Source organism: Rhizophagus irregularis, chromosome 25, assembly GCF_026210795.1.
Source record: "Rhizophagus irregularis chromosome 25, complete sequence".
NCBI lineage: Eukaryota > Fungi > Glomeromycota > Glomeromycetes > Glomerales > Glomeraceae > Rhizophagus > Rhizophagus irregularis.
Genome location: NC_089453.1, coordinates 3,527,785 through 3,551,020, shown reverse-complemented (window position 1 = coordinate 3,551,020; position 23,236 = coordinate 3,527,785). Strand labels below are relative to the sequence as shown.

Below are 23,236 nucleotides of genomic sequence, written 5' to 3'. Positions count from 1 at the left end.
AATTTATATTCATTAGAAAGAGGTAATCAAGAGCTATCCATAAACCAAATATCACATGAATTGGATCACAAGTTGCTAAATAATTACGTTCAATATATTTATTTTTAACCTTTGACATTAATCGTTAATATCTTTACATCTAGTAATTCAATTTGAATAATCTTTTTTTGTTCAGGTAGAGTAGATTATGGGCTTTCATATGAATATAAATATATGTGTTTAGCATACATGTACGCCGAGATATTAACGATTTTGTTAATTGAATAAAACTCTGACACAAAAATTTTTAAAATTATAATTCTTACCAAAAGATGATCTTTACAGGTATTATTGGGTTCTTTTTACTTTACTTAACAAGTTTTTATTTGCCATTTCTGTTTTAAATTGAATAAATTAATAAAATCAATTTTAAAAAGTAATTAACAAGTAGAATAAAATTAGTATAGTAAAAAACAAAAAAAAACATCTCAAAAACTCTAAATCATAACTCACATTTTTATTTTATATATATTTTTACTAAAAAAAAGAAGGAAATAAGGTTAAAAATAAATGAAAAAAGATTTTTCTTATTAATAAAAATTATTAATATTTGTTTTCTTACTTACTGATTAAAAAAAACCTGCTATATATGCCTATAAACTTTTCTAAGTTACCTAACAAAAATCTGATTGAAAAGTGATTGAAAAGTGATTGAAAAAGAAAGTAGTTGCCATTGTTATTTTTGAATAAAAGTTAAAAAATTTTTTTTTTATTTTTTGATAGATTTAGATCATCTGATTATGTAACATATACAATTTAAGCTTGTGAAACATAATTCTTGTTAAAATGTGCAAATCTTTATGTTTGGCTAATTTCACAAATTGGCAGATATAAGCAGTATTAAGAAAAATTCGCAAGAATTTTCCTTGATACTGCTTAATTTTTAAATTAAAGCCTTAATACTAAATTAGTTAAATTAGAATTAAGCAGTATTAAGAAAAATTCACAAGAATTTTCCTTGATACTGCTTAATTTTTAAATTAAAACCTTAATACTAAATTAGTTAAATTAGAATTAAGCAGTATTAAGAAAAATTCGCAAGAATTTTCGTTGATACTGCTTAATTTTTAAATTAAAGCCTTAATACTAAATTAGTTAAATTAGAATTAAACAGTATTAAGAAAAATTCACAAGAATTTTCCTTGATACTGCTTAATTTTTAAATTAAAACCTTAATACTAAATTAGTTAAATTAGAATTAAGCAGTATTAAGAAAAATTCGCAAGAATTTTCCTTGATACTGCTTAATTTTTAAATTAAAACCTTAATACTAAATTAGTTAAATTAGAATTAAGTAGTATTAAGAAAAATTCATGAGAATTTTCCTTAATACTGCTTAATTTTTAAATTATAATTTATAAAAATGATTTATAATTGAGTTTTGAATTTAGTATTATCAATCGGACTTTGAATTTAAAAATTAAACAGTATTAACAAAAATTCTTGTGAATTTTTTAATAATTGTGATTTTACATCAGTGAGTTTTTGGATAGTACATATTAGCAGATACTAGTATTGTTTGATGCTTTAAAGTGTAGAAAAACTTACTCTATCACACGTCAAATAAATAAAAATTGGCTGATTTTAGCTATATTTGTCCGATTTGTGACTTTTTACAGCCGTATTACCAATTCTTAACCACATTTTTCAGTTTTTTCACTATACAAAAAAATTGTATATACATTATGAAATATATATTTTTATAAAAAATTATATTGTAATATTGAATTAAAATTTAAAAAATATTTTATTAAGCAATATTAAATAAAAAACTAATCTTAAATAATTAAATTTTAAACAAAATACATTAAGAATATAAATTTACTTGTAATTTAATGTAATACGCACAATTATAAAAAATTAATAACTCCACAAATATTAACTGTGCTTTCATTAAAATAAATATTCAAGTAGATTCTAAGCTGCTGAACAATTTTTAATTAATAAAAGAAGTCGATTTACTTTGGCTAAAGTGCTTAAAATACGCTCTGAAGTAACAAAATGGAAAAAATAAAATTTGTAAATGAGTACCGTTGTGAAATCGTGAATAACTCATCAAGTATTAACTGTACCTTCGTAAAAATTAATATCCAAGTAGATTTTGACCTGCTGAACAACTTTCAATTAATAAAAGAAGTCGATTTACTTTGACTAAAGTGCTCAAAATACGCTCTGAAGTGACAAAAGGAAAAAAATAAAATTCGTAAATGAGTACTGTTGTGAAAATCGTAAATAACTCATCAAATATTAACTGTACCTTCGTAAAAATTAATATCCAAGTAGATATTGACATGCTAAACAACTTTCTATTAATAAAAGAAGTCGATTTACTTTGACTAAAGTGCTCAAAATACGCTCTGAAGTGACAAAACAGAAAAAAATAAAATTCGTAAATGAGTACTATTGTGAAAATCGTGAATAACTCATCAAGTATTAACTGTACCTTCGTGAAAATTAATATTCAAGTAGATTTTGACATGCTAAACAACTTTCAATTAATAAAAGAAGTCGATTTACTTTGACTAAAGTGCTCAAAATACGCTCTGAAGTGACAAAACGGAAAAAAATAAAATTTGTAAATGAGTACTATTGTGAAAATCGTGAATAACTCATCAAGTATTAACTGTACCTTCGTGAAAATTAATATTCATGTAGATTTTGACATGCTAAACAACTTTCAATTAATATAAGAAGTTGGTTTACTTTGGATAAAGTGCTCAAAATACGCTTTGAAGTGACAAAATGAAAAAAAATAAAATTCGTGAATGAGTACTGTTGTGAAAATTGTAAATAACTCATCAAGTATTAACTGTACTTTCATGAAAATTAATATCTAAGTAGATTTTAACCTGCCGAACAACTTACAATTAATATAAGAAGTTGATTTACTTTGGCTAAAGATCTCAAAATATGCTCTGAAGGTAAAAAAATTTGTAACTTAATACTACTGTATAATATAAAAAATGTAAATAATTCCAAAAATATTAACTGTACTTTTATGATCTTAACAGTTTTAAACTTACTAAACTACTTTTAATTAAAAGAATAAGATTTACTTCAGCCAAAATGCTCAAACCATACTTTGAAATATATGTAAAAAAAATATAATATTTGTTTATATTTTAAATTATGAGTTATTTAATTTAAATGTATTTATATTTAAGAAAAAAAATATTTTAATTCTATTTTATAAAGTATTTAAAAAGTATTTTAGTAAAGTTTTTAAGGCAAAAAAATAATTATAACTGAAATAAAAAAAAAATCTAAGTTAATAAATAAATATTAAACAGTAATACATAATCACATGTTATATATTAAAATCGAAAAATCCTATTACAAATAACCAAAAATCGGCAATTTCATGTTAAAAATCAGAAATATTATATTAAAATCAGAAATATTTATTAAAATCGGAAATATTATATTAAAATTGCCAAAAAATCAGACAGCCATATTAAAAAGGGCAAAAATCTGATTTTTATTTATTTGACCTGTGTATATCTGTAGAAAATACATTATAAACGTATGAATTTTAATATACTGTAGAATAATACGTATACCGTATCCTTTATTTACAATATTTTTGTAAACCGTATACAAAATACTGATATACAGTAGAAATGATATACGTTATAGACGTATGAATTTAATATACCGTATCACACAGTATGTTTACCGTATACTTTATTGTATTTTTTACTAAACACATTTTGTGAACAGTATACATTATACTGATATGGCGTATGTAAAAATGCAAACTGTATTAAAAATACGTATATACAGTATAAAAACCGTATACATATTTTTTATAGGGTAACTTTATGCGCGTTTGAAAATTTTAGATGAAATTCTTCCAAATGAACAACCTAATGATTCAAATTCTTTTAATAGCGAAGAGGAAATAGATATTAATAAGTCAACTATGAACAAAAATTACATAATGAAGATATACTTATATACTTTACATTATTCCTTCCATTTAAATAATAGATCAAAAGTTTCCATTAGCAAAAGGGTAAATGTTAAAAGGTAATCAGAAATTGGGCGGAAGAGGTGGAAAAAGAATAAAAAAAGAGGTAAAAGCCCTATTAGAGCTTTTTTTTCTGAATGGAAATCATAGGTCAAAAGATAGAATGAATGCTCGAAGTATGCGTGATGAGCTATTAAAACACGTTAAAGCTGGTGAACTTGAAGAAGAGGATATCCCAAAAGTCAATACCATATAAAATTGAATAAATACATATGTCCGTGTTTTTAAAAAAAGAGCTACAGAGCGTGATTTGGCTAATAAGTTTAAAAACATCTTGAATTTATCAGAATAAAAGTTGTTATAACTTAGTTTATTTATAAAATAAAGTAAAAATGTACAAAAGTTTGGTGAAATTTAAAAAAATTTCATCTTTCGAATTCTTATTTTACCTAATAATATATGGTAAATGCCACGTGCTTCTAAGGTAAAGTTCGCCAAAAAAAATTTTTATGCTTGGTGGCTTGAAAAAATAAAAGTATGACGTTTACTTTATTGTTGGTTACTATTTTTAGTAAAATATGTTTATAATTTTATTACGTCAGAAACTGCCAAAATTAGTGTACTACGACAAATTAGTATATGATTTGCGTCAAATTTTATATGTAATTTCGCTAGTTGACTCGCGGATCGTCAATTAATTAAAATGATAAATAAATAATGTTTTTGAATTACTATATCATTTTATTAAAAAAAAAATTTTAAAAACTAACAAAAATAGAGTGAAAATAGCAGTGATAGTGAAAATGAATTAGAAAGTAAAGAAACATTAGCTTTCTTTACTTTTTAACTGTGAGTTCCTAAAGTTATATATACAACTGTTTCTATAAAATATCCAGAAACATCTCCAGAAGAAGTTGTGATGATCTATAACATATTTGACTGGAAAAACCTATGGATGTGTTTTTAGATGTAAGTACCATATATAGCGGGTCACAGTACCCTGGGTATCTTGCAAAAATTGGTGGTTTGACCCTGTACCCTTGGGTATTAAATAAAACTTAAAAATTCCTTTTTTGTGAATATTTCACGATTTACCAATCCAATTTGAACGATCTTTTTTTTATTTTGAAGAACTCAATGAGAGCTATTAAACAAAAAAAAAGATGGCTCAAATCTGATCACTGGATTACGAGATAATTGTAAAATATCCTCCTAAGTACTATACAATTCTATGAAATTTTTCAAGAGGGGTATTATGGCCCGTGATATATGGTATATATCATTTACTTTAAATTTGATAATAAGCAATAAATCTTTAACTATGAATCTATATATTAAAAATCACTGATGGTGTAACATTTAGACAGAAAATCTTACCACAGTAACCACACTACCCTCAGTTACACAGTGACATTTAGCGTCACATTGTCATGTGATATCTGCGTTCGCATTTTTTATATTTATCTGAAGAGCTTAGTTTTTTTTTATTAGCCTGATTAGGGTTGCAGACATATCTTTAGGTAACTACCTAATACGTCAATACGTCATGTCGTAAGGGGTGTACTACCTTTTAGATGTTTTTGCCGTATATATGTATGTGGTAGTAAGATAGTAGTCACATGTGACGTATCTTATGTCGTATGCTGTATTATATGTTTATGCTTTATTATGTACCGTATGCCGTATATCATATAAATAAATTTAGTTCAAAATATGCAGATCTTTAAAAATTTTTTTCAGAAAAACGAAAAAAAATTATTTATTTATATCCAAATATCCAATATACTATTTATACTAATAAAATGTTATTATATTATAAAATATTAAAATCGTTACAAAATGTTATTCATATTATAAAATTATTATAAGTGGTAAAAAAATATAAAAAAAACCTAAAGTTAAGATTTACGATTTTCCAGAATCTGTAAGATTCCTTTCAGTATCTCTTTCACATCCTATAAATCCATTTAATACATCATTAGGATCATAATCCAAATCAGCTGGATCTAAAGGTTGTTCTTGTACTGGAGTAATATCAGAACTCATCTCTCCATTAGTATCATCAACAGCTGTCAAATCAACGATATTACTAATAGCCAATTCAGTATTTGAAAAATTTTCCGATGGTGAAGTATGATTTAAATTATTATCTCCATCAATATTTACAGTATCATCATCCTCCTCTAAACTAATAATGCTATTAACTGAAGCAATATTAGTACTTTCTCTTAATTCACTTTCAGTAAGATCCTTACTCATATAACTTAATTCCTTTTGGATATTATTCATATAGTAAGACCGAATTTTTGCTATAGCTTCAAGTTTTTTTAAAGTCAAGTTAGTTCGTCTATCACCCAAAATCCAATTAAGAGTTGAGAAATTTCTTTCACAATTTGCTTGAGTTGGGTTAATAGAAAAAATTTGACAGGCAAGTTCAGGCAAATGTCGTGGCTGTATTTTAATTAATTTCCACCATACGTTTGGAGATTCAAGTCCAGAAATATAAGGAAGATCAAAAGGAGCAAGCTTTAATTCAAACCTACGAAGTTGAGCAATTAATTCTTCACTTTCCTTGCGAGTATGACCAAGACTTTGCCACATTTCAATTGCAGCTAAGGCGGCTTTATGAAAAGCTTCATCTTTTAAACCTTTACCTGTTAATTAAACAAAAAACTTTATTAATTTTATAATTTGAGATTATACAAATCATAACATTTATATAACCTCGATAATATGGATGAAGATAATAAGCCAAAATATAAAGGGGATGTAAAAATTCTTCAAATCGATAATTAAAAATATTAATAGAAAAAGATTTGAAGACATTGGTAATTGGTAATCGATGTATTGCATTAGCCAATTTAATAAGATGGATGAAGCAATCAGATAAAGTAGCTTCGTTTGCCTCTAAAAGATTTATACATTCTTTTATTGGCTTCCATATAGAACGAACTGATCGACATATGGAAAAAAAAGATTCGTCCTCCATTAAAGCAGCAACCTCATTGTTTGTAATAGAATTAGCATGCTCTCTAAGAATCTGAAAAATTGTAAAATTGAAAATTTAGTAAAATATTTTTTAATATTTTTAATTTTATTATTAATAAACATTTTACCTACCCAATCAAACACTGGCCGAGCTCTTAATAAAGCATCCATTGTCATAAATAAAGACCCCCAACGTGTTTTCACCCAAGTTTGTAATCCGCCTCCTTTGATTTTCATAGTGGTAAAACCTTGTCTTAAAAGAGCATTACTAGCGTGTGATGTACTAAAATATCGATTAATTTTACCACATTCATTAATAAATTTTTTAATAGGTTCAAGTTTGACCAAGTCAGATGCAATCAAATTGATTGCATGAGCTGCACAACGTATATTCCATATATGTGGATACGTTTGGTGAATATTTTGTCTTGCAACTCGGCAATTGGAAGCATTATCAGTAACAATTGCGGCAAACTTATCACTGCCAAGTTTTTCAATAATACTAGAAATTTCTTCCGTTAAAAATTCACTTGTATGTGAATCTGACGAATAATCATATAAACCAATCAAATATTCCATTCGAGTATCGGTTGTGACTATGTAATTATAAATTGATTTCATTTTAGGAGTAGTCCAACCATCTAACGCTATCAGAGATAGAATTTAAAAAAAATATCAGTGTAAAATTTTGGGAGAGATTAACATTTAAAAATTTTAAATCAACAAGTTGCACATGTAATAAAAAATTAATTTATATTTACCTAAAGTAAGATTATCAGATTGTTCCAAATCACGTTCAATCGCCAGATTCACTCGTGTATATTCTTCTGTAATAAGACGGTCAGAGAGAGTAGTTCGTGATGGTGGGGAATAACCAGGATTTAGATCTTTAAAGAGATCTAAAACAAATGGGTTTTCTATTACATTAAATGGAATACCAGCCATGACCCAAGCCTTTAAAATCTTTTTATCAAGTCGGTCAACAACAAATTTGGGTAAAGACTGATCAGACTTATAATGATCGGTTATTTGTGTTTGAGTTGAATAAGGTGGTTGTGAAGAAAGTAATTTTTGGTTATTACGAGAATAGGTTGTTTGTCGGTTAGCTATATTTTCACGCCAATATATTGATATCTCTTCAGGACATTGTATACATTCATTTGCCAGGTGCACTTCCATTTTTTGTGGCTTTCCCCTTGACCATTTTGTTTTACAATAGAAACAAATAGCTTCATAATGTCCATTATTCTTTTGTGCACCTTTTTCATAATATTCCCAGATTTCTGAGAAGGGTTTTGTATTTTTTGGAGTCTTTGACAATTTTATTTTTTTGTTATTGTTTGGTATTGTGTTTTCTTCATCTGAAGAAACTATAAGTTCTTCATTTTCATTAATAACTGGTCTTTTACCCTTTCCTGAACTGCTTTGTCCACAATTCATAGTTCATAAGTAAAGAGAATAAAAAAAAAGTCGTGAAACATATTACATTTACTTGTGTTAATTTAATTTCGTGACGTGATACAAGTACTGTACATCATATGATATGTCATACGTCAGATATTTGTCATACGTCAATATATATATCATACGTCAAGAGTTGTGGCAAACGGCATATGTGACGTATTGCCGTGACGTATGCTGTAAGGTAGTTACCCTCAAGAAAAGATATGTCTGCAACCCTAATCATCACAATATCCATATCCGGAATAAGATAATTTTCCACATTCTTTGCAAAATACCTGAGAAGGAGAATTGCAATGAATAAAACATCCTTCCAGATGGTAGCATCCTCGATTGCAAATCTTACCACTCCTGTAGATATAAGTACATTGATAAAATACCATTTTTAATAACTATGGATTGTTGATTTATGTATCAATCTATGTAGTTCAGAATTAATTTTCATTTTAAACTTTTTCTTTCGGAGTATATAGTTTCTCTTGAACTGTATATTTGCGATATAATATCATGACTAAACAATTTGAGCTTTCAGAGTTCCTCAACGTCTCCGCCCCGTACTATCAAGGATACAGAGCCTCTGATATAGATACATTTCTATATAAAATTTGAGATGATAGTGTTAAACCAAGGCATTTCCTTGGTGCAGACAATGCGGATGAAATAGAAGCCATACTAACAGAGCGTGAGGGCCACTCCTTACACGAATTTATTGATGGAGATGAGCCACTCCGTCCTGTTATAGACTTTGATTTGCCAATAGAAACATTAAATGCTATAACTCCCAAGCTTTCAGGCGGTCAGGCAAAAAATTCACTTTATTGTGCCTTTAGAGATACTTGCCTAGAAATATTCCCAGAATGGGATAAAGAAACTTTAACTATTGCCGAAAGTAGTGATAAGAAAAAAATATCTCTCCATGTTTCAACCTTTGGCATGAGACTTCCAAATACTGCTCAGGTCGCGATGTTTACTGAGCTTGTTCGTAAAAAACTTCTGACAGCTCTACAAGAAAATAGCATTATCGATAACATAGCAAACAAATGTTCATTCTCTTTGCAGATGCTTGGATCACCCAAATACAATGAAAAAACTGGAGAACATATTCATGTGAAAAAAGCTATTCGTCCCAAAGATGGAACAATCTTTGACTTCATGATTCGCCCATCCAATGATGAATCAGAAGTCATCAAGAACAGTCCTCTCCTGGTTGTTTTGAAAGCAAAAATGGAGAGATGTTCTAGCACAAATAATGTTATCACCAATGCTGAATTCGAACTAGTAGAGACATTACTTCAAGAAGCTAGCATCGAAGGGTATAGTCTCTCATATCCATCTGAAAATTTTTCCAACAAATTTCCACTATCACGCATCTCTCCATCGCACTGCCCAATATGTGACCGAGAATATGATAGTGATCATGGATATATTATTCGAAATAAAAAATCCTACAGCTTTTTCTGCTACTGGGTAAATAATAATAGAGAACCCGGCTCTAAAAAACCTTCAAAAAAGCTTACTATTAGTGAAACTGCCTTGGATTGAGAACAAAAACTCCCAAGTCCTACAAAACTAGACCGATCCAGAATTTCTGATCCAAATGACCGTTTCGTATGAAAAGATTTAATTGATATGAGCACCTCTGGGTGAAAATTTTCTCGTAATGAAGTTTATGAAGCAATACAGGCAACAGTCGCCTGTATTCAAACAACATCAAGATTATGGGTGCTCAAAATAGAGGATACGAATGGTAGACTCTATTTTGATATAGCGCTAAAGCTAGATCTTGCCAAGTATGAAGTTAACTTGCTTGAGCTAGGTGGGGAGGGGGTGAAGTTAATTAACTTAATAGATCGGACGGTTACCAAAGGTCTAATCGTTTACCACAATATTAATTTTCTACCGTATCTGCTGAATAGTCCAGTTCCCAATACAAAGTTTTTTAACCTTTTCATAGGATTTTTGGCTAAGCCAGCGGTAGAAATTAATCCCAAAATTATAGATCCTATTCTCTGGCATACGAAGAATATAATCAGTAATGAAAATGTGGAGCTTCACGAATATCTTTGGAATTGGTGGCATATTTAGTGCAGAAGTCAGAAAAAAAGCCTTGGTCAATCTTAGTCTTAAAGTCTACATTACAGAAGTGTGGAAAAAATATTATCACTGACTTTATTGGTGACAAAGTCCTAGGGGAATATCTCCATTATGCTACATCAGATTTGGAGAAAATTCTTGGGCGATTTAATAGTGCTATTCAAGCTCGAAAACTTATTGTTATGAATGAGACTGGAATGTCTAGTGGGGAATGGCATAAATTTAACGGACATCTTAAATCCCTTATAACGGAAGGAATGGTGTCTATAGAGCGTAAGGGTATTGAAACAAAGCGAATTAGAGATTTTACCAGATTTATGGTTACAAGCAACCAGGATGCTCCGCTCAAAATAGATATAGGGGATTCTCATGTAGTCTGTTTTGATGTGTCTTCACGATGTAGAGGAAATACAGTATATTTTAAGCAACTAGGAAAAGTTCTTGACGATCCCGATGCACCAGGAGTAGTCATGAGATATCTTCTTAGTCGCGATCTCTCAGACTTTGAACCACAAGAAATTCCTGTAACTAAAATGAAAATAAAAACAATGTGAGACCAATTACTTAATCCCATCTGATTTATAATTGACTATATTTCTTCATGGTGTGAGGTTAAAATAGCCAGTTCAAGTCGTACATTATTATATCAGAAGTATCTTAAATGGTGTGGAGAGAATAGTGAAAAGCCATTTTCAAATAACATTACCGGGAAGAAATTTTCAGATATTGGTATTGAGAGCAAACAAGCGTGAACAGGTGGCAGAAAAAGAAAATGGCAATATATACTTGACCACTCCAAGATCGTAGCCAAGCTCCGTGAATCTGGCCTAGGTGATATGAAAGAATTTTCTGATATACCTCAAGACGACTTGCCTGAAAATGAAACTACAGACATACCCATATTCAATATGCCAGAAACTATTCCACAGAAAATAATCCTGTCTCAACCAGAGCGCCAAGCCGATAAAAAGAATACGTCTTTACCTAATATCAGTAAAAATAAGAAAGCAGATAAACAGGACAATTTGACCTAAGCACTTTTCGACTATGTGGCAGAAAATACACGTGCTCCAGTCGCCTCAACATCTGGAACATCTGAAACTAGCAAGCTTTCTGAATCTATTGAGCCTATCAATGAAGTAGTGAATTTGCCTCCTAAAGAGATGTCAGCCGATTCTTCTAAGCCTATCAATGAAGTATCGTCTGCCATACTTCTGGCCAGAGTTCAGCGAGAAGAGCGCCTCAGAAAAAGGGTAGTCGAACTTGGAGAAGATCCAGATGTCTTCATGACCATTACCAAAAAAGACCGTCTTGATTCCATTGCATTCTGAGATAGAATGGAAACCAACTCTTGGATGTGTGGTTATGCAGAAGAGGTGGAAGAAGATCCCAAAGAATATATAGACATGACAGTATGGGAAAGATTGATAAGAGAAGAAATAATCCGAGGAAGATGAGATCACATCCTTCTGGCTTGATACTGATGAGGAATGGAAAAAAACGGTAAGCACACTCCAGGAGAATGGTATGCTTTGGTAAAGAGCGAATAGGAGTGGGTTATGAAATATTAGTAGGGATGGGACTTTCGTTCTTTACAATTAGGTGATATAAAATCCCAAATTATTATTTTTTCGCATATCCTATTTATCCGCAATTTTCAAATATATATAAAAGATATTCTGGCCGGAGCTTGTGACCTCATAAAGAGCCCGCAATAAATTATAATATTCTTTTTTGCCCACCGACTATAGATGTCAGAACAATTATTTATTTTTTTGAATTGAACTTTCTCCGCATAGTATATACCAAACAACCTAGGTATAACCAAATATCTTACATATTACCAAATAATAACATGGCTGGCATCGCTACTAGATATGTAACAGAAAATGAGCTCAATATCGAGATGAGTATCGAAGAGCTTAGTAACCACGCTCCGGCATTAGATATCCTTTTGACGGATAAAGTTAAGAGGGATCAGGCACGACGACGTTTCCAAAAGAAATATAACTTTAGCAAAGAACAGGTATTTGCATTAATTCCTAAGCAAACAGCTGGTCGGAAAAAAGGAGGAGCCTTACCTAATGCTCCCAATGCTCCCGAAACTCCCGATAACACCCAAGAAGCAGAACCGGACGCAGTGAATACATGTCAAATTTCACCAAAAGAGACTATTAGAGATTTGGCCCAGCGTATCATTTGGGATAATCTTGGTGAAGCAGAAATAAAAGTTATAGCTAATGCCTTAGCTAAATCCGCCTCTAATGCTCATCACACCTTACTAGACTTCGAAGAGAGATGAGAGCCCTTGAAGCCTCAGAAAAAATAGTCTCTGACACAAAGATTCCAGACACAACCCGTTCAGCTAATAAAATTCAAAAGGAGAATAGATTGTTACATGAAAATGAAGGAATCGATTATCCAGACCACTTCTCATTAGAATCGTTTAAGGAAAGACTGGATTTATATGATGTGTCCAATATACCTGATAAACAAGCCCTAGCCGATGTAATGATAATGCTTTGTATTCGCCCTGCTGAAATTAAAGACTTACGCATATCTAATGGAAGCGTAACTGGGTATGGAAAAAATTGGGGACAACAAGACATTCCCTAGATATTCAGATCACCAGAGAAGAATGAGGAACGGGCGAGGCAATTGCTTATATGGATTCAGGAAGCAATTTCTTCTGGACAGTTAAAAGACCCAGGAAAGCCAGGTGTATTATAGTTCAATACATTTCTAAAAAAGGATGAATTCCTCTCTAAAGTAGGCAAACCACTACTTCCTAGTTCTTTGCGCAAAATAGGGGCGGTATTTGCAGTTGTAGCTCATGGAGCAAAGAATTTATCAAAAGCTGAGACCATTGCTAGTGAAGCACTTCGCCACAGTCCCGACAACCATGCCTCTCCTGCAAAAAACTATATTATAGTAAATTATCGGTTAAGAGGAGAACCATATAATCAGGCAATGGTATTCGAGCTCTCTGGTGAAAACTAATCACATATAAGGTTAGAAGACCGGAGTATTCAATAATATTCTTGGTATTTAGCTTCCAATTTATTTCTCTATAATTCATATGCAGGAATCAGCTATACAATATTTCTTCCACCGATCATGAGCAGGTTCCAATTGGGAATTTTATTTTTTTTGCTCGAGGCAAGATATAGCATATGTAAAGTATCGTAAAAATGGTAACCGATCAAAATCATTCATCTGACGTATCCAGCGAGCAGGAAGTTATCAGGTAGGCGTACAGAGAAAATAGCCAAGTTATTAGAAACAGATAAGTAGAATGCAGAGGTATATATTACGCTTTCTGACAAAAATAGGGTGTTAAAGAAACAGTTGGAAAAATATCATTCTCAACATAACACTTTAGAAAGGAGGGTAAAAAGGTTAGAAAGGGATGTAAAAGATCTGGACGAATGCGTAGATAGGGAAACTGTGGTCGACTTAATACAAAAAATAGTCCTCTCGCTGGTTAGAGAAAAACCTAATAAAGAATAATCCTTCCTCCTCTTCGTCTGACTATTTATCTGATTCTGATATTGATGAAATAGTAAAAATGATTAAGCATCAAAGGATTCGAATCAGATCTGGGAGCGCCAAGCCCAAAGGAAGGTTTCAGAAGAAAAATGTATATCATTCAACTAGTCCAGACCAGTTATCATTCCACGCTATAGCTAACCAATAAATGCCAGTCCGCAGTGATAGAAATTTATTTTTTATATTTAGATATTATATATGCCATAATAAAAATGATATTCGGTAATTGTGTAATCAAAGAAACCAGCCCCAGCCAAGCAGTACTCGATACAGGCGCTGATGTAAGTTGTATTAGCAAAAAACATATTGGTGAATTAGGAATTGCATATCATGATAAAAATAATAGCATTAAAACTCTGGATGCAACCTATTCCACAATAGGAAAAGTTAATCTGCATATCGGCTTTAATGGTGACGAGAAACATAAAAGCACACCCAGTGAATTCATAGTTATTGGACCAGATTGGCTGGGACCTGATTTAATTTTAGGAGGGCTTTGGTTTCGAGAAAATGGTGCAACTTTGAATATATGCAATTCAAAACTATTATTAGACGATAATTTTGCGATCCTATTCAAAGTATGGACCCATGCAGAATAACAATTATCCGAAGTACATCAGGAATTTTTTTCCGTTTAAAATCCACATGGAAATCCACAATAAATACTGCAGAAATATGTGGAAATCTAAATAGTTCCAGTATTTTCTGAATACTCTGTGACGAAACACGTGGTATTTTCGGCATAAGTCCACAAAATTCGGTGTGGATCCATGTAGGATATTGGGAATATGTGGAATTCCACGTATTTTTGAGCAAACCCACGTGGAATTACATGGACCGACCCACCTAAAAACTTCCTGATGTAGTGATCATCAATATGCGTAATTTTATTTTTTCGTTTAAAGATATAATATATAATATGCAATATGTATGGCACAATCAAGCATCTTTTATTTACCAGAACTATTAGAACAGATTTTACATTTCTTAGCGATAGATAAATCTCTCTATCCCGCTCTATATGTTTCCCAATTGTGGTACAGATGCGGTGCTTCTATTTTATGGAGACGCATTGAGTTAAAGGGAAGGGAAGCAGAGGATCAAACTCGATTAGAAAGATTTTTAAAAATAGTACCCAGAGGAGGAAGAAAACCAGTCTATAGCTCAAAATTAACTCATCTTAAAATATTGCACTACCGACTTTCTAATAGAAAAATCAAAAGCATTGTGCATACTTTTCAAAATATAATTTATTTAGATCTCGAAGGAAGTACAGACCAAATAGGTAAAGTTCTAAAGCTAATAGCAAAATCATATCCAAATTTGAAGTATCTCAATATATCCACTTTACGGGAATTACGGAGAAAAAATGATATAGGTCTAACTGCAATCGCAGAATTATGCCAGAAACTAGAATATCTAAATATCTCTAACCATACAGAATTTTCTGAAATATCAATTTGTAATATTGTTCGCTCTTGCCCAAGGCTCTACCAACTTGATTTTACCTATTGTGAAATCACTGATATAACTATCGAAGAAATTGCTAGATCATGTCTTAATTTAAAATATCTTAATTTGGGAGGGTGTTATAAAATTAGCAAAGGAGCCGTAAATAAGCTAAATCCAAATACTTACATAGAGAATTTTAAGGAAACTTTAACACCTTCCGATCTCATTGGAGCAGTTAGAAATCATCTTATACAGAACAACGTTTCTAGTAGACAGATTTTAGCTCAGGGCCTTCAGAACCTCTTAGATTTAAGTATGCGAGATAATTTGCAATGATATTCCAGTTTGGCTAGATCAATAGTCCAGAGCGATGATCATTAATTAGTTTTTGCTGGCCACATGCATGTACTTCTGTGCGACAAAAAATATAGATTAGCTAACCTGTTCTAGACATGGGCATTGACCAGCACTAGATGGATTTTTGACGAATATTTCGTGCAATTGTTGAGAAAAGACTAGAGAGATTTGGAAATAGCGGATGCCCCTCTCCAGTAAACCGAATTTTATTTACCTCCATTTTACCATATTTCTGTAAAATCACAATTGGAACATCTTCTAATGGACCGTGGAATTTCTCAAACTTTTGGAGATATGCTCTTGCTTTTTCATTGACTTCTTCTGCCCTTTCTTGATTAGAATAACCAATAATACCGAGTTCATCCTGAATTGTTATTATATCCTCTTCCAGGTATAAAAGCAAATTATATATTTCTCTATATGAAATATCCGTAGAAGCTTTATAACTCTTAAGTTCCACCTCTAGAATGGGATTGCCTTCGATGTTGAGTTCCTCCTGTATTGGTAACATATCTCCCACCAAGTCTAACAACAACTCATATGAATCGGCAAGTGTTATCTCTTCCTTGCTTTGACGCATTGCCTCTTGATTTGCATTGATATTAATACCAAGCTTTTTCTGAATAGCTATTATATCCTTCTTCTTATATAAAAATACTTCATATAATTGATCAAGAGATTCTTTCATAGGAGATTTATTAGTATTGTTATTCACCATGATTGCTAATAGTAAAGTAATATATTTAATGTGGAAAATTTTACCAAGTCTGAAATACTGATCGTCAACCTGGGATAGTGATCATCAGCTCGGAAGAATTTGCTGAGCCACAGATTGTGTGATAGAAAAAGGCCGATCACCAGGCAGGGTTTGCGCGACATATTAATTTTCACATATATATTCGAAAAAACATATTAACCTTTATTCTTTATTTTTTTCTTGAACAAACATGAGAAAAATGACCTGCTTCACAGGCGCTTCGCTTGAAAGGAGGTCTAGTTGGAGCACAGGACCAGCTCTATAAGTAAATAGTGCCAATAAAAGCATATGTTATGAAAGGCTGGGGACTTTGGAATTTCGAGATCGCCAGGCGTAAAACCAACTATGTCTTTCTAGTAGATCTACATGTGAAAAGGTATGAGAATTCTATTTGCATGTGCCTTCATAGAACTCTTGGCATCATATGACAATGCTAATCACTATTCTTATCTCCTTAACTTCGGCTTAGCGCTCTTTTTCCCAGCAAGATATAAAGCATATAGAGGTATGTGGTAAAATAACGCAAAATAAGGTATGTATATGCCAGAGAGGGTCCCTCTGGGACCAGTTATGAATGGGAGCGAGTTTTTTCTCACCATGGGCCTTGATTTAGGAAAGCAAGATGTCTGATAAGACCAATGAATCTGATAAGACCAAGACTCCTGACAAGCTTGACAAGTTTCTCGCTGGTGGGGATATTACTCTCAACTGTCTCATTTCTGACGAGGGAGTGAACGATATTTTTGAAGTAACGATATCTAACGCTAACAACAATAGAGTCTCTTCTCTCGCGAAGGCAATCAGAACCCATCGTCTAGATCGATTTCAAGATATAGATTCGACCAATTTGGCTTTATATAGGGTCGCATTTATAGCTGATAGTGTCATAATCAACAGCTTAAGAAACATCAGTGAATTTGAAGTAGAAGGTGCAATAAGAATGGAACTGCAAAACACAATTTTTACTCATTTTCCTATACAACCCCAACAAATCTTTGGTGGTGAAAAGGGAATCAATGTTATCGTGTACCCTCCCGCTGAAAGGATGCTGGAGGTACTAAGCAAAGATAATTAGATTTTTTTATCTATATTTCATTATCATGTAATAGCAATAGGCCTGAGCCACGAAGTATAGTCTCATTTTTTATGTAATGTAGGCCGGCTATCAGCAACTATTTTATTTCATAAATAAAGTATTATTATTGTACTATATGAGAAATGGGTCACATGTAATGGTGCGGTCCGGAGGCGCTTTGCATAAATCTAACATTTCCAATCTAGCCTATATAAAATCGTTAGGTGATAAGTGAGAAGAGTCTCTTGGTTACCAGAGGTAACACAAAGGGCACAGTGATTAGGCGATCGTTGCACTTATGATGAGGTCTGTGAAACGGAATAATTTCTCACATATAGTCTGCCTCAGTATTTTTTTCCCAAATAAAATTCTTTTAACTCTTGTCCTCACATACCGCACTTTGCACCAATAATATTTCGCAAAAAATACTATATAAGCCGAAAACATGTCTATCACTTTATTCTGTCTTGTTAAAGGAAATACAACCGCGAACGCTTTCTCTGTTAAAATAAGTAGAGACGAACCTATTAGCGAACTCAAGAAAGCTATTAAGGTGGAAAAAGCACCAGAGTTCGACAATTTTCCTGCAGACAGGCTCAAGCTATGGAAGGTGTCGATCCCTGGCGATCAGGACAATCAATTAAGAAATCTAATACTCCAGGACAGTGATGAGCTGTTGGCAATAAGAAAGATTTCGAAATATTTCCCAGACTCACCTCCCGAAGAACATATCCATGTTATTGTAAAATTGCCACGTAAGTGTCTGGTATAGTCTGTGCAAAGCGCCTTAATGGCTAATTTTTCGTCATTTGCCCTAGTAATAATAACACATATTCGTTTCCAGTTCTCAGCTTGGAAGAGACGTTGTCGTGTATTCCACCACCCATAACATATTCTCCGGACTGTACTAAATCGAAGACCACTACAAAGGTTAATAGTGACCCGCCGACAAGTGTACAATTATGGGGCGACTTTTTCGATAAAGTGAATCAATTCCGCTTCGACCAACAACCGATATTCGAGAGGTAGTGCCTCAACCCGGATGAAAACCATCATCCGGATTACACAAAAAAAAAATCCGGATTACATTCGGATTGACCCAGATTTTGAATCTGGATCAGATAATCCGGATAGAAACCGGAATTCGGATTGGATTTACATATAATTTTTTTTTGACTGCGAACTAAAGTTAAACAATTTTCGCATAATACTTCAAAATATTTATTGTCAAAAATTACCAAATAATAATTACTGAAATCTGATGCAAAAATATACTAAAAATAATTTAAGAAATAGATATTAATTATAATTAAATTATGATAGCAGCAATTTAATTATTTCATTTTTATTTTAACATTTCTTTATGTTTATACAACAATTTCATAGCATTTATGTTTTTGTTAATAAGCTTTATAAAATTTATTAATAAAATTATTTTTAAGTTTATGGCATTATTTAATAAATTTGTGGCTTTTAATAAATTTTATATAAGCTTTGTGTCATTTGTGGCTTTTATGAGTAGGACTTGTGGTTTTATAGATGAGATCACAACTTTTTTTAATAGGATTATATATGGCTTTTTTGATAAAAATATGGCTTTTTATTTTGATAAAAATTAAAATCATTTTGTGGCTTTTTTTGATAAAAATTAAGATTACATTATGGCTTTTTTTTTGATAAAATTAAGTTTGTTTTATGACTTCTTTTAATAAATATATGGTTTTTTTAATAAAATTGTGGCTTTTTTTGATAAAATCATAATAGTTTTCTTGATAAAAATTAAGATCATATTATGGCTTTTTTTTTTGATAAAAATTAAGATCACATTATGACTTTTGTTGATAAAATAATGCTTGTTTTATGGATTCTTTTAATAAAATATATAACTTTATTAATAAAATCATGGCTTTTTGATAAAATTATAGTTCTTTTTGATAAACATTAAGATCATTTTATGGCTTTTTTTTTGATAAAATTTATACTTGTTTATGATGAGATATAGTTTTTTTAATAAAATTATGATACTAGTTTTTTTTGATAAATATCAAAGATCATTTTATGGCTTTTTTGATAAAATATATAGCTTTTTTAATAAAATTATGGCTTTTTTAATAGAATTATAGATTTTTGATAAATATATAGGCTTTTTTTTTTTGATAAATATTAAAATCATTTTATGGCTTTTTTTGATAAAATCTTAATTTTATAAATTTATAATAAAAAGCCATAACCTTACTTAAAAAAACACTATATAAATGCTGTAATTTCACCTTGATAATTTTTACATAATTTCACTTTGAAATTAAATTTAATATTTAAAAATAATTTATTAAATATGGCAGATGATAGTAGTTATATTCTACCTTCAAGTGATGATGACTTTAGTGAAGAAATTACTAATGAAATGGTCCAAATACCAGAATTACCAGTAGCTACAAAAATAGAACAAATAAATGTAATTAGTATACCTGACTCAACAGTTCAAATATCAGCTAAATTACAAACAAAAGTAAGTAGTTGGGTATGGAAATATTTTATTAAAGATTATAATAATAAAGGTGAAATACGTGCATATTGTCAATTTGTAATGGAAAATGGAGATAAATGTACAAAGAATTATAAATATGATGGATCTACAGGAAACTTTAGTAGTCATATTATTAAACATGGAATTATACCACCTACAGCAGCAGAAAATTTACCTGCTGCTGAAATTAAATCAAAGCCTATACAATCTATTGATAATATTGGACAAAAAGAAAAGGAAGAATCTACATTACGATGGATTCTATTGACAACACAACCCCTTTCAACTGTAATTCACAAAGCTTATATTGAACATATGCATATCATAGATCCAGAATTTATAGTTCCTGGAGAGAGGAAAATTAGAATGATGATTGCTCAAAGTTATGGATATAATAGAAACAAATTAAAGCAATTTTTAAAATCTGCCCAATCCATTTCTTTGACCACTGATTTGTAGTCTTCTAGGTCAAAACATGGTTATTTAGGTTTAACAGCAACTTGGATTAATCAAAATTTTGAAATAACAGATATTTTACTTGAAATATCCTATTTTCCAGCACCACATACTGCAGATAAAATTGCACAAACTATTAAAATGATTATCCAAAAATGGGAAATTGAAAACCTTATAGTATCAATTACAACTGACAATGGTGCTAATGTAGTAGCTGCTATTCGTGAATTAGCACCAATTGAAAGGTTTTCCTGTACAACACATACTTTACAATTAGCTATTGGAAAGGGTTTAAAACTTGTGGAAGATTTAGCAATACGTGCAAGACAGTTAATTAATTTTTTTTCAACTCAAAAACAGATTGAACGATTAGTTAAAATACAAAAAGATAATGGTTATGAGGAGCAATTACATTTAATACAAGATATTCCCACTAGGTAAATAAAAATTTTAAATCTTTAATTTTGTTTACAAATTACAATATAATGCTAATATATTTAATTTTATTTCAATTATTTAAGATGGAATTCAACTTATTTAGCATGGGATCGTCTTATTTTCCTTCAATGTGCTATTCTTCAGCTTAATGTAAATTTATCTTGTTCTTTAATACGTGAAGAAAAAGCTGATAGTATCAAATTGAAAAAAATTATGTTGAGTGATAATGAATGGGAATTACTAGATGAATTATGTAATATTTTGTCACCATTTGAAAAAGCTACACGAGATTTGTCTGGAAATACTTATGTTACATTAAGTCAAGTGGTTCCTATTATTACAAGACTTACAAATTCTTTAAATCCATCTGGTAATTTATATGAAGAAGAACCTGATGATAGTTTTAATGATTTAGAAGAAGAAAATTCAACTAACCAGCAAACTAATTATGATAATATTAGAGAAACTTTAGAAAATGTAAAGAAAAATATTTACAGAAGTTTGAGATACTATTGGAAAATACCAAACGAGTTTGGTATTATGGCAGCACTTTTAGACCCAAGATATAAGAATCTTGATTTTATTTCTGATGATAGTATAAAGAGAAAATTTCATTCTACTTTAAGAACACGATATGACCAATTAAAATGGGATATAAGTCAGCAAAGTATTCCATCATCACCTACAACTGTTACTTCTGCTGAAAGTTTAATTGCTGGAAGTTCAACTCCAAGTAGATCTTTACGTGACCATAAAGCAAGGCGTGAACAAAAAGCAAAAGAAGTATTTCAAAGAACAGAAATCCCTACATCATTAATGGAGGATGAAATTACAAGCTATCTTCTTATGCCAATTGCAAGGGAAAATAAAAATCCATTAGATTGGTGGAGAGTAAAACATGAAATTTTTCCAATTCTCTCTTTAATTGCACAAAAGTACTTAGGTATTCCTGCTACCTCTGTAGCTTCTGAGCGACTTTTCTCTGATGCAGGAAATCATATTACATCAAAAAGAAATTCATTGGACCCTGGCCTATTGGGAAAAATGATATTTTTAAAGCGTAATATGCAAACAATGGATCATATTAATGTGTTTCCTTCAGATTTAGATGTGGAAAAGAGTAATTCAGAAGAATATTTATCTGAATGTGAATTTGAGGAATGGTAAATAAATAATAATTTTTATCTACAATTATTTGTTATTTGTTAATATATAAATTTAAATAAATAAATCTGATACAAACTTCAATAAATAAATTATAATTGAAAAATCTTCTTAAACTTACTGTATTAAAAAGTTTAATATAACTAATAAATTTTAATAAAAAAAATTATCCATAATATCATTTAGATATAGAATGTTATGGATCAGCAAAATTATTATTATTAAAAAAAAAAAAAATTTCATCCGGATTCCGAGTCCAACCAGATATTTTTCATCCGGTTTATAATCCGGATGAAACCCGTAGAAATCCGGATATCCGAAAAAAAAAATCCGGATCAATCCAGATTGATCCGGATACGGGTCGAGTACTATCGAGAGGCCACAATTTATTCCAGATAAAGTGGTAGATAATGAGGAGGATGTTCATTTTGCTATTGATGCCAATATTTGTTTGGTGTTAAATAGGCTTATGGGACCAGATTATAATTTTTCAAAACGTCCACCTAATTCTCCTGGCATACCGGACTTCACCTGTCATCTCGTGGGTTCATTGATCTTGGTGATTGAGGCAAAAAGAAAGCATGTTTTAGAAGACATGGGTGAACAGACATTTCCCGAGTTTTATAATACGAGTAAGGGCAAGGATGTAATTCAACAAATCTATAATTATATGGGAGAAAATGAACTTAAATACGGTATTCTTACCACTTATGATAATCACTGGTTTCTATGCCGAGAACACACGAAGCTCTGGATCTCAAAAACCCTTTCACTGGAATCTGAATCTCCACCCGTACTCAAGGCATATACTTATCTAACTCGACAGGCGAAAGAGAATCCCAACTCTCCTAAACTTCAAGTACTAGTGCCGGCTCAAGGGGATAATAATTCACGTACTCTTCGATCAAA

At 30.9% G+C, this 23,236-nt stretch overlaps 6 protein-coding genes across 6 annotated transcripts; 4 read left to right on the top strand and 2 right to left on the bottom strand.

The window, feature by feature from the left end:
- Positions 1–4,058: 4,058 nt before the first annotated feature.
- Positions 4,059–4,265, top strand: OCT59_017153 (uncharacterized protein; the record flags this gene model as incomplete). The annotated part of the gene is made up of 1 exon (XM_066146175.1): positions 4,059–4,265. The coding sequence occupies one exon, from the start codon at positions 4,059–4,061 to the stop codon at positions 4,263–4,265; it is 207 nt and encodes a 68-aa protein (XP_066003896.1).
- A 1,649-nt stretch (positions 4,266–5,914) lies between these two features.
- OCT59_017152 (uncharacterized protein) lies at positions 5,915–6,268 on the bottom strand (the record flags this gene model as incomplete). Its single annotated transcript, XM_025327804.2, has 1 exon — positions 5,915–6,268. The coding sequence occupies one exon, from the start codon at positions 6,266–6,268 to the stop codon at positions 5,915–5,917; it is 354 nt and encodes a 117-aa protein (XP_025169407.2).
- A 6,139-nt stretch (positions 6,269–12,407) lies between these two features.
- On the top strand, positions 12,408–12,854 carry OCT59_017151 (uncharacterized protein; the record flags this gene model as incomplete). Its single annotated transcript, XM_066146174.1, has 1 exon — positions 12,408–12,854. The coding sequence occupies one exon, from the start codon at positions 12,408–12,410 to the stop codon at positions 12,852–12,854; it is 447 nt and encodes a 148-aa protein (XP_066003895.1).
- A 1,459-nt stretch (positions 12,855–14,313) lies between these two features.
- On the top strand, positions 14,314–14,700 carry OCT59_017150 (uncharacterized protein; the record flags this gene model as incomplete). Its single annotated transcript, XM_066146173.1, has 1 exon — positions 14,314–14,700. The coding sequence occupies one exon, from the start codon at positions 14,314–14,316 to the stop codon at positions 14,698–14,700; it is 387 nt and encodes a 128-aa protein (XP_066003894.1).
- A 331-nt stretch (positions 14,701–15,031) lies between these two features.
- OCT59_017149 (uncharacterized protein) lies at positions 15,032–15,889 on the top strand (the record flags this gene model as incomplete). Its single annotated transcript, XM_066146172.1, has 1 exon — positions 15,032–15,889. The coding sequence occupies one exon, from the start codon at positions 15,032–15,034 to the stop codon at positions 15,887–15,889; it is 858 nt and encodes a 285-aa protein (XP_066003893.1).
- A 133-nt stretch (positions 15,890–16,022) lies between these two features.
- On the bottom strand, positions 16,023–16,628 carry OCT59_017148 (uncharacterized protein; the record flags this gene model as incomplete). Its single annotated transcript, XM_025330760.2, has 1 exon — positions 16,023–16,628. The coding sequence occupies one exon, from the start codon at positions 16,626–16,628 to the stop codon at positions 16,023–16,025; it is 606 nt and encodes a 201-aa protein (XP_025169410.2).
- Between the last annotated feature and the right edge of the window lie 6,608 nt (positions 16,629–23,236).